Raw genomic sequence first — 12,270 nt, forward strand, 5'->3', positions numbered from 1 at the left:
AGCGCAACAGAGGCTGGGGTGGGGAAGAAGCAGTTAGAGCTCCCCAGGGCTAGTAGTAGAGCCAGAAATGGAAAGCCGGCTCTGGGGTGACATCTAAAGCCATTGTGACATCTAATAGAGAGTTCTGGAATGAAGGCAGTGCTGTCTGTGTCCTTTGCATCTGTTTAGCTGGCCATCTGACCTTGCATGATGCATCCTCCACTCTGGGCACTGGCCTCTCTGCACCCCAAGGACCTAGCCTTTCCTCGCTGTTAGGTAACTGTGGGTACAGACAACACGCCTCTTAATCTCTTAAGCAATTAAGATTGTACTAGTACAGCTCCCTGTCAGGGCAGCTTAGGACTCCCCTCCCTGCCCAGGGGCTGTCCCCACACCCAGAGAAGGCTACAGCACCATGCAAACTCCTCACACGCAGCACATCCCTTGCCCTGGATCCGGCACTGAAGTGGAGTCCTTAAGGGCACCTGGTTGAGCCTACTGATCCAGCCTCCACCACCTGAGGATGAAGGAGTGGAGGCTAGCCTTCTACCCCAGTCATGCCGCATGAGGACAGCCACCTGCTCCAAGGGTAGCACTGATGGCAGACAGGTCAGTAGGTCAGCAGTGTGGTGAGGCATCCCTTTGCCTCTAGGGGAGGACTGGAGATTCTCTCCCCAAGTCCTCTGCCATTCCCCAAGTTACCTGTGTGTCACAGGCCCCTGAGCTGCCACCCTCAGCCTTGCCGACTTAAACGCCCACCCTTGGCGATGTCAGCTTTCTCTTCTCAGTGTAGCTTCTAGTCTCCCAACAGCAGAACACATCAGTGGAGATCACATGCTAGGGACAAGGTCTGGAGGGCACAGATGCTGCAGATCAAGTAGCCCTTTCCTGGGACAGGTGGAGACCTCACTTCCACGGTCCTTGTAGGACTCCACTGGGAGTAAGTCTACACTGAGTCATAGAGGAGGGGTGTGTGGGTGAGGTAGGAACTCACTCAAAGGCTCTGGGAGTGTCCCAGGGATCATCAAGAGCTCACCCTGAGGTTGGGGTACAGGTGAGAAACTGGCAAGCACTCAGTGTAAACACCCATCCTGGAGTTATGAGTAACTCCCTTAACCTAGAGCTGAACTCATCACATCTTTCCCCCACTGTTAACAAAATCTGGCCCAGTGGATCTACCTGGACCAAGCAGTCTAGCATAGCCTTCATCACTTCACCTGCTGCCCTGATCTATATGTCTTCATGGGCCTTGTTCACACTTGATGTCTCGAAATTCAGTGTCCTGAAAATCTGAGCTCTGTCACATCAGAACTCTGCCTTGTATGCATGGCTGGTGCTCTGCAAGTCATATTTGTAGGATGTATGTATGCATGTATGTAATATGTATGTGTGGGTGGATGGATGGACAGATGGGTGTGTAGAAAATGGGTGGATAAGTGAATGGATGGATGGGTGAGTAGGTAAGTGGACGGATGGACAAGTAGATGCATAGAAGAATAAGTGGATGGAAGGGTGGATAAATGGATAGTTTGATAGGTTGGTAAAGGACGGGTGGATGGGTGAATGAGTGGATGGATGGATAGATGATGGATGATAAGATGGGCGGATAAGTGGCTGTATATAGAATGGATGCATGTGTGTATGGGTGGATACTAGGATGGATGGATGGACGGATGATAGGATGGATGGATGGATGATGGATGGATGATGGATAAATGATGGATGGATGGATGGATGGATGGATGATGGATGGATGATGGATGGGTGATGGATGGATGATGGATGGATGGATGGATGGATGATGGATGGATGGATGATGGATGGATGGATGGACAGGGTAGACAGATGATAAAATGATGTGTGGTGAGTGGATAGATAATAAACAGGTGATGTGTGGTTGAGTGTGGGTGAATGAATGAGTACATAGATACATGAATGGGTCATGAGTTGATGCTTGAGAGATGGATGACGGGAGAAGGTGCTTTTAGAGAATTGCTGCTGGTAGCCAGGGTTCCAGAGAATAATTTAAGGTGTGGCAGGGCTATGCCAGGTGCCAGACGGCAGATGAGCAATGCCCATGTCTATATTTGCGGCTCCATGTGCAAAGGTTACTCTTGTGCTAGAAGAAAGGGGTGTGGAGGAGGAGCCCCAGGCCCAGAGGCCAGGCCCAGCTACATCTCCTCTTCCTGAGTGATGCTGAGCAAGGTTCTACCCATTCTGTGTCATCTGAGGCTCAACCTGTGTGATTACAGACAGAACAGGCCCCAGGGAAACAACTCTCTCTCCATTGCCTGACTCACAGAACATTTACCTGGCCTTGCAGAAAAGGAGACAGAACCAGGGTGTGGCATGGGAAGCCGAGACTCTGCTGCCCTTGCCTGGTGTCTTCTCCACCAACTGATTGTCGCCTACCCTCAGGTCCCACCTTACACAGATCTACCTAGGTGAGTCGTCCTATAGTGCCTCAGTGCCCTGCAGCCTCCCTAGCTGTCACACTCATGCAGTGCTTATCTGTGTCCCTCTTTCCTGCCAGTCTATGGCACAGGCCCTGTCTCGCCCCTCCCTCAGTGTCCCTTATCCCAGTAGTGGCTGGGGTACAGTAGTGAGTGAAATGCTTAGAAGTACAGGGAGGCTTTGGGGGAACTGGGGTGTGCCTGACCTTATACCTCAAGGTGTTTGGACACTCTCAACCAAGGGATCCGACCTGTCTATGGAGTGTCCTTTCAGGCCAGGAAAGGGCCCAGGGCTGTGGTATCACACTGTGCCTGTGCTCACCCATATGCCTTCGCTCTGGGTGGCTCACACTCTCACGATCTCATGTATCACAGACATGAATGCAAGGGGAGGGACATGAGCAGCGAGACCTCTGCTCCAGACAGAGGTCCAGGCTTGTCCCTCCACTTCCTGGCCAGCCTGCTGAGGTCAGGGAGCGGGCAGGCCAGAGTGTGCTAACATTCTCTGCCCTGTGTCCCTTTCATTCCACTTTCTGGGCAATATTCTTCTGCCAGCATCTCAAAGGTAGAGGTCATGTCCCAAGCACAGTCCCAGGAGCTACGAACAAGGACTGGGAGGGCCCGTGCTCTCTGAGCAGTGGCTATTGGCATGAGAAGAGGTGCAAAAGGCAGGTGGAAGAGACACAATAGCTCCTGAGCCCACTCCATCTTGAATTGCCTCCAAGCCCTAGCCTGGCCACCTCCAACAGGACCCTTGCTGACCCCGCCCCCCAGGAGCCCCAAGAAGTCCTGTCACCAGAATCACACCCTTTCCTTAGGGTAAATTCAGTGTATGGCTGTTTTACACTTCTGCTGGGACCCAGATGGGGATAGATATAACACATCTTCCTAGCAATCCTGCCAAGGACAAAGGCCTTTTCCACCGTGGACCTCACCATAGACTCCACCATGGACCTCCCTCACCTACGGCCTCCAGCTCCAAGATCTATGGCCACCACGAAGCCTGAGGTCCCTGGGGGCATGCCAGCAGGCAGATGCCTCCTCCTACCCCGGGTGTGAGTGTGAAGCCTAGCATTCTCTGCTCTCAGTCTCAGGCCCAGACCCCCACTTCTGTTCTGCCCTTCATTCCCAGACCCCACAATTCCATCAAGCCCGTAAGAAGTTCTCAACCTGTTTTCCCAGCGGTTTCCATACCTTTCCCAAATGAGTCATCTTTCTCCACCTGCCAACTCCACCGTCACCACCCTGTCATGGAGACCTAAGTTCTGTTCTCAGGGCTTGAAATCACACTCCCTTCCCTCCACCCACCCATTCTCCCTGAGTCTGATGTATTCAGGGAGGCCCCAGAGCTGGGTGGGCCTTTCCTATGACATTCCTGCTGTCCTAAGCAAATCCTAAGGAGCCAGGCACTACCTAGCAAAACAGAGGACAGCGTGGGATAGAGATGGGCCTTCTTCAGGGGCTCCTACCCAAGGCCCTTCCAGATTCCACACCCTGCCATGTATGATGTTTTGAATGTGTTCTGACAAATAAAGCTTGCTTGGAGTCAGAGAGTGGAGCCAGCCACTAGCAGACCAAAAATTAACCACTGGGGTTTGGAAAACTGTAGGCAGAGAAGAGGCAGGAAGTGGTGAGGCAAGGCTGAGAAAGGATCTTGGCCCTTCTGGACATAGGCAGGAGAGAGGTAGGAAGCAACTGGCGGATGCTCCCTGTTCTCTGATCTTTCAGGTTCTTACCCCAATATTTGACTCCAGACTTTTTTATTAACAAAGATTAATTAGGTCAACACAACACTGTCAAGTCCAAAAATCATTTAGAGAAGAACCACATGGAAGTCCCCAGGGCACTTGGTCGGTCCTAGCTTTATCCAACTTGATTCAGCTCAGAAGCGAGCTAGCCCAGGGAAAAGCAGAGAGTGGGGCCCAAGGCTCTTGAGTCCAGATCTGCCTGACACAAGGTCTTTAGGGCTCTAAGAACCTCAGCCTTGTTCTCAGACCAACCCTCCCTGAAGCAGGCCCTGACCTGCCCATCCTTGTTGGTGCTTGTCCATCTGCTTTGCATGGATACAGGCGGGACAGGCCCAGGCCTGACCTGTCTGTGCCTACCCCATTGCTGATAGCCTGGGCCCCCAGGACAGGGGCAGGAGTACTCTATAGAACCCACTCACACTACCTCCAGATGAGTAGACAGAACCAGCAGTTAGAAGACAGTTACCTTTCTGCTAAGAACTAGAGTCACGGGGCCAAAAATGTCTCCTATGCATGCCAAGAGAGCAAAGGTGGGGCTCGGAGAGCATGACGGGGACCATTATCAGCATCTGCCTAGGGCCCCGGGGAGCTCTCAGCCATGGGGGAGCAAGGCAGAGAGGCAGAGCAATAGTTATACAGTGGGAGAATGACAGTGTTCTCATTACCATTGTATGAGGGATGGGGTTGGGGACTTGATGGGAATGGGACCTGAGCCCCAAGCAGAGGAAGAGAGAAGCGGAGGAAAACTCCTATCTCTGCAGCAATGAGATGACCCCACAGCTTGCTGCTCCTCAGTTGATCCTGTCCTATCCTGTCCCTACCCAGTTTCCTGGGATGGCCAAGCTTCCAAGGTCTAGGGTCTTCATAGCCCTAACCTGGCCACACCTGGTACACACACAGACATCCCCCCCCTTCTCTCTCCCTGCCCCAAATTGCCTCCACATCTTCAGCAAGGACTATTTGCCTCCTTGGGGTTCCTTGCTCCAAGGTCCCACTGGGTCAGGTCAGCACTGAGCTCAGAGCAAAGAGGAATGTAAGCTCTGGGCCTTCTAACCTGTGGGTATCCAGATAACCAGCACGGCCTTAGCTGGAGGAACTACCCAATGGTAGGTAGCAAGAATAACAGACAGAAGTGGAAAGTCCACAACCACGTGACCCAGGAAGAGGCAGGTAACCAATAAGGAAACTGGGAAAGATGGAGACCCAACAACCTCTGGTGACTGGAGCAGGAACCAGACAGCCTACAGCCAACCCTGCTCAAGGAGGCCCCGATGTGAGGGCTAGGAACCTCAGTGCCTCCAAGTTGCAGGAGCCAGGCCTGTTCTGAGCTGCTGTGCTGGGCTTGGGCCAGAAAGGGTGGGGTGAACTCTGATTTGCATGCTGCTAGCTGGCATGCCCTAAACTCCTCCCACAGCTCCTGCCCCATCTATAAGGTCCAGGGAGAGAAAGAGCCCCCACTGCTTCCAGACGATGCTTAGGATGAAGACGATGAAGACGGCTCTGCTACTCCTCCTTGCCTTGGCTGTGGCCACTAGCCCAGGTGAGAGACTGAACTTGGGGACTGGGAAGGGTTGGGTGACCGACAGGAGGTCATCAAATACTACAAACTAGAATTTAGGCTTAGAGAACATTGATGTTGAGGGATGCTTATCTCTTTAAAACAAATGACTTTAATACCTTAACTCAATGGAATCATAAAAATGCAGTCTTTCAGAATCAGGGAATTTTAGCACCAACCCTTAGAACTGGGTGTGCTTTGAGAGGAAGGAGGGCTGGAATTGTTCAAGAGGCTTCCCCTACCACCATCCCCACCTCACATCTGTTCTGGCCAGCCCTGGGGTGGCCAAGTCCCTCTTCCTCCAGGCTCTTCAGGAATTGGAATGGGGACAGATGTATCCTTAGCAAAGACCAGGAACATCCTAAGGTTCTCAGAGAAGGGCCCCCTGCACTTTGCACCCCCTCTGCTTCTTCACCTCTTCCTAGAGGCGGCATAAGATAGAACACCCTCTCTGGGCTCCAAGGGATATCCAGACACCCTTTGAGCTAAACATGAGATGTGAGGCTTGTGGTTTCTAGGGCAGGAGTTGGGGTGAAAAATGACAGAAGGCTCTGTCATAGCAAAGGCTTTTACTTGACCCTCTGACCTTTCACCCTCCAGCCTGGGCACTCCAATGTTATGTGTGCAGTAGCAGCACCAACTGTATGAAGCCTCAGACCTGCCCAGCCAGCTCCCAGTTTTGTAAAACTGCCACCACAGGTGAGTCGTGGTCCAGGGCTCTCAGGGCCAAGAGAGCAGCCCTTGATACTGGGAACGGGGTCAGTCACGCTGATGATGGCGGTGTTTGGTGGAGGATGTTCTGTGGGAGCCAGGGTGCATGGTAAAGCCAGGCCTGATGCCCTTTCCCCTCCTGTGTGCAGTGAACACTCTGTCTGGGAACCTGGTGAAGAAAGAATGTGCAGACTCGTGCGTTTCCAACCACAGCCAGCAGGGCCAGATCAGCAGCGGTTCCTGGGCCGTACATTGCTGCCAGGGCGACCTGTGCAACGGGAAGCTGTACAGCGCTGCATCTGTACGTGCCCCGTTTAGCAGTGCCACCCTGGGCCTGGCAATGAGCCTGGGCCTCCTCGCTCTTATGGCTCTCAGCCTGTAACATGCCGCTTGGCATTTTCCCTGTGCCTCCTTTTCTGCTTCCCAGGGTTCCCATGCCTTGCTTCCTCCTTGGCCATGATGGAGGAGCCAGGTGCTAAGGCTGGGGACTTCCCTCAAAGGCTGGGTGGAGGCTAGGTCATGGAGGGCACCAAGAGCTGATGACCTGACACAGTGCCTGCCCCAGAACAGGAAGATTTGCCCTGCTCCCCAGCATGGGAGATGGGGGACAGACATGACACCATCCCCTCTGATTTTGTACTCGTGCCATTTATTTTTCTACTTGAACTTCTACATGGAAATAAATGACCTAAGAACACTGTGGCTGTGTGGAGTGGTAAGTGACAGTGGAGCCTCTCGCACATGGCTCCCTGGACAAGCCTTGGCAGCATGGAGTAGCGCCTAGGACCTGACCTGAAAGACACCTCCATCCTGGAAGGAGGCAGACTCTCCTAAGTCCCATGTAGGGAGGAAGGACACTGTGCCCAGACCCCAACTCGGAGATTCTACTTCCCCAAGGCTGTAAAGAGACCCCAGTCTTCGAGTTGTGAGGGCATTGCACACAGCCAGGGTCCAAGGTGAGCCTAGCTACCAGGGTGACCTCATTCCTTGGGAGTGCTGCTCTGTTGCAACCTATCCAGATGCGTATGCTGGAGCGGGAGGTGTGACTCAGTACAAGCTAAGAGAGGCCATCTAGGAGGGGCCTAAGCTGAGCACAGCCCTAGGGACCCTAGGAAAGCTCACTGCCTACTTTCCCACCCCATGCAATGGGTTTCTGCTGCTGCCTAGGCTCCTGTGTGCTATTTGGATTTGGGCAATTCCTGAGTGTGGTGAGGCTGAGGTTGAATGAGGAAGAGGTATTTAGCAGATACCCACACAAGCAGACTAGCCCATTCCACTGCAACCACTACCCTGCAAGCCCACATGGAGGAGTGGGGGGACACTGGTTATCACCCTGGGCAGGCTTGCGTGGCAAACCCTGCCCTTTGCAGATGGCAGAGGGATGGGGAGGGTCCCTCTTCCCATCATGCACCTACACCCTGAACCTTAAAGCATCCTCACCACCCTGCTTCCGAGAGAGGGTTGTGAGAGGGGAAGTGTGACGCTGTAAAGCCATGGAAATTTTTAAAAAGCTTTGCTTGGTTAGGCACACGCTTTGAGCTCTTTACAGCATCATAGGAGTTAGCTGGAAAAACCAACTCTTCCTGGCACTCGGCAAAATCAACCCCCTTGACTCTGAGTAAACCTGGCTTGCAGCTTTTGTCTCTATAAGTCAATCCCAAATGAGGAGTGGGAACTCTCCCTACTGCGCTGAGTCGCATGTAGTGGACAGCTCCCAGCTCGCTGGCAAAAGAAATAAACCTTGCTTTTGCATTCTGGACTTGACTGGATTCCGGTGGTCTCTTTAGGGTTCTCAACTTGGGCACAACAACGCAGGCTCCCTAAACCAAGCCTCAACATCTGGGAAGGTGTTCGTTGGTCTGGGGTGAGCCCTGCTGCTTCTGGGTTCCCCACTTGGAACAAGGTGCTGGACCTGCTGAGCCTGGGTTTTTTACACAGACTCCCACATCCAGTCACCACCCCTTGTAATGGAGGCAGGTTTGCTGGAGAGCCACGACCCTGTCTACCAGACATTGCAGGACATTCATCCACCGTGAGGAAGAGAGGTGGAGGGAAAGGCAAAGAGGAACATCCTCCAACCCCAGAAATCAGGAAGCTTTCCTGGAACCACGGGTGATACTGCTGGGTAGGATGCTATTCCTTAGGGCCGCATATCCTGGAGTTGAGCGCCAAGCCTGGTGCCGGCGCGCCTCCTAGTGGCCAGTAAGTCAGGCAGGCCTGGCGCGCTTCCTAGTGGCCAGTCCTGGCGCGCCCCCTAGTGGCCAGTAAGTCAGGCAGCGGAAGACACCTGTCTTTGTGCAGACTATTCATGTTCCATTCTGCAACACTTCCTGCCTCCTCTCTACAGGTGTCCCGAAGTGCCTTGGGCATAGAAAGCCACCTGTATGTGGGAGTCAGACAGAGAAGGCGGCTAGGAGAATTTAACCCGAAACCCTAGCCGTTTCCAAGTGTGGAAATAGTCTGGGAGCAGGGAAGTGACTAAGTAGTCTCCATCAGGCCAGGCATAGAAACGCTACTGGTAGAGACCCCTGACATCCCTGGAGGTACCTTGAGGAAGGGGAAGGGACAAAGCCCTGCCTGGAGTCAGGAAGGAATGCGACCCCACCGGAGAAATCAGGAAGTCCCAGGGATAGAAAGAGAGACAGTCTCACCAACTGGGTCTGTGATGGCTTCCCACAGTTGACAAGTGAAGAACAGCTGTTGCATGTCCTTTCCTGGTGAGACAGTGAGACACGAACCCCAGACATGGCACTGGTGGCCAAACGACGATTGCACCCAAGTCCAGCGAGTTTACTGAGGCTGCGTATGGGGGGGGGGGTCTGAAGGGTGCCTCAAAACAGCATGGGTGACTCCAACGCAGTCACAGCTAAAACGCCCACCCCAACCTGGGTGACAGCTCCTAAGAGCTGCATCTTTAGGGTACACTTACAGGAGAGAAAGTCTCCTATCTCCAGCCTGTAGAAGCTTGGCGGGGGTCGGCGGGGGGCTGATGAATCTTACTGAACTTTCAGGGAGTTCCTGAGACTAAAATGTTTTATTTACTTCTTGAACCTTGTGAACTTCCTGTACATCTCAACAAAGCCTCCCTCCTCCATGTTTCTATTTGGGGGAAGAGGCTACAAAACCACCGTCTAAGAGCGGAGTGAAATGTGTACAGGCTCCGGGAAATTCCTGGGAAGTGGGCAGCCTGCACCTATCAGGAACTTCAGGCTTCCCGTGGGACACAGCAGCATCGGAGACTGGCAAGATGCTGCAGAAAAGCTGGCAACAACTGAGTCTCCGAGACCAGCTGCCTTCTAACCGGCAGTCTACAGGCATCTCAGACCCAGCTCCCGGGCTGCCCCTGTATCATCCTTCTGGACAGTTTCTCTGTTACTCCTAGACCTAACCCAGCTTCACCCCCACTGACCAGGACTCACCTGGTCACAGCCCTTGGCAGGGTATGCCAAGATGGGAGCCCTCTCCAGCTGTGCGTGTGGACAGACTTCCAGGGGCCAGTGGTAAGACAGCAGAACTGCCCCTCATTCCTGGGGTTCCTCCTGCAGAAGTCCAGTCCCAAGACCTGCACAACAATGTGGTAAGGTAGTGACAGAGACAGTAGCAGGGGTTAGAGGGATCCCAGTGATGACCTAGCTGGAGGCAGCGGTAGAACGGTGCCCAGGAGCAGCAGAATCTGAGACACGCTAACAGACACGCAACACAACAACCCCATGAAAAGCTCTGGGCCTATCCCTGACCTACCTAGGACAGGGAGAGACACTATTCCCTTTGCTTTAGCCAAAGACACACCATGTGTGGTAGTTGAAATGGAATTGCCCCCATAAGCTCATAGTGAGTGGCACTATTAGGAAGTATGGCTTTGTTGGAGTAGATACAGCCTTGTTGGAGGAGGTGCGTCACTGTGGAGGTAGGCTTTGAGATCTCATATATGCTAAAAACACACCCAGTGTCTCAGTGCACTTCCTGTTGCCTTTGGATCAAGATGTAGGTCCTTCTCCATTCTTCAGCTCCTTCTCCAGCTCCATGTCTGCCTGCATGCTGCCATGTTCTGCCGTGATGATAATAGACTAAATCTCTGAAACTGTAAGCCATCCAATTAAATGTTTTCCTTTATAAGGATTGCCATGGTCATGGTGTCTCGTCACAGCAATAGAAACCCTAACTAAGACACCATGCAACCAAGCACAACTTCTGAAGAGTGGTTAGGGAACTTCAAAAAACAGCTGATCATGTCTTCTGAGAGGGCCAGCCTACCCAGAACATCTATTGTCCTCGCCGTCCCAAAGAGTGTGACCTATAGCCTCGCTGGCAGTCAGCTTAACTGCCCATTTCTTACAGAGGACATAGGGCTGCCTATTGCCCATTCCACTAGTCAGCCACCTGGGTCCGGCTTCTGACAAGTTTTCTCTGATCTGGCCATGGACCAAAAGGGGCTGATATGGTGCCCCTCCTGGGTATTCTCATAGAACTGATCAATTCTCTTCCCATTTTGATTTTTCTATTTCATTGATATCTTCCCTTTTTGGATTTTATTATGTATTCATGTATGCATAAGTGTGTTTGTGTGTGTGCATGTGTGTTTGTGTATAGACATGTATGTTTGTGTGTGGACTGTGTGTTTGTATGTGTGTATGTGTGTTTGTGTGTGCGTTTTTGTGCATGTGTGTTTGTGTGTGAATGTGTATGTTTGTATGTAGACGTGTGTATTTGTGTGTGTCTGTGTGTGGACTTGTGTGTCTGTGTGTGGACATGTGTGTTTGTATGTGCATGTGTGTGTGTTTGTGTGTGTGTGCATATGCAGACCAGATGCTGATGCTGAGTGTCTTCGCATCAGTCTCTACCTTATTTTTCTTTTCTTTTCTTTATTTACTTTTGAGCTCACAGATTCAGCCAGACTGGCTAGCCAGGGAACCCCAGTGTCCTCCAGCCTTCAACTCCCCAGCACTGTAATCTCAAGCAGACACCACCTAGCCCAGCTTTTATGCACTTATTTTCTGAGCAACAGATCCCATTTTGTTTCATCAAATACTAAAGTTTGTGCCTCTCCAAGCGTCTCCTGAGAGAAGCATTTCTTCGGACAGCGCCTTCAGCTCTAATAGTGTGCCAGCACAGATCAGCATCCCCAGTGTTTAGCCTGACTTTCCAGGACGCTGGGATCTGAACTCAGGTCCTCGGGCTTGCACAGTGAGCACTCCACCCGCTGAGCTGCCTCTCCTGCTCTGCTCCTGTTTTTGTTGTATTTTGCCTCCTTTAGGTCTGATTTGCTCTTTTGTTCTAGTTTCTGAAGATGGAAATTCAGTTCCTCTTTGGGGACCTCCTAAACTTCTTCCTCCTAAAACAGCATCTCTGTGGAATCTCCCTCCTGAACCGGCTGTAAGTGCATCAGTTGCCTTTATGTGCTGTGTCTTCACCATCTGCCAGGAATAGTTTCTGACTCCCTGGCTGATGCCACCTTTGCCTATGGGTTATTTAAAATTGTGTTGTTACCCAGCCTTTGTATATTTGTAAATATTTTGCTGATTACTTTAAACATTATTATTGTTGTTGTTTTGTTGTTATATTGGGGGTAGTGCAAGCACACACACACTACAGCAGAAGTATCAAAGGACAACTTTCAGGAGTTGGTTTCTCTGTCCACAGTGGGTTCGTTCCAGGAATCAAACTTGTGTGCCAAGCTTGCATAGTAAGGGCTGTTACTCACTGAATCTGGCTAGCCCCACCATGCTACAGATTTCCAAGTGCACTGCCATCCGAGAAAAGTACCGTTTGGTTTCAATCCTTGCACGTGTATGCATTGAGATTTATTGGATGGCTCAGAATA

At 51.9% G+C, this 12,270-nt stretch overlaps 1 protein-coding gene across 1 annotated transcript; it reads left to right on the plus strand.

Moving 5' to 3' along the window:
• The first annotated feature begins 5,633 nt into the window (after nt 1–5,633).
• Ly6d (lymphocyte antigen 6 family member D) lies at nt 5,634–7,149 on the plus strand. The gene is made up of 3 exons (XM_050145310.1): nt 5,634–5,720; nt 6,339–6,437; nt 6,599–7,149. Exons 1-3 carry the CDS (start codon nt 5,651–5,653, stop codon nt 6,829–6,831), a joined length of 402 nt encoding a protein of 133 aa, XP_050001267.1. The 5' UTR covers nt 5,634–5,650; the 3' UTR covers nt 6,832–7,149.
• Nucleotides 7,150–12,270: the final 5,121 nt, after the last annotated feature.

This window comes from Alexandromys fortis, unplaced genomic scaffold (assembly GCF_014885135.2).
Source record: "Alexandromys fortis isolate MF-2015 unplaced genomic scaffold, M_Fortis_MF-2015_v1.1 scaffold_2_1_26212458, whole genome shotgun sequence".
Classification (NCBI taxonomy): Eukaryota; Metazoa; Chordata; class Mammalia; order Rodentia; family Cricetidae; genus Alexandromys; species Alexandromys fortis.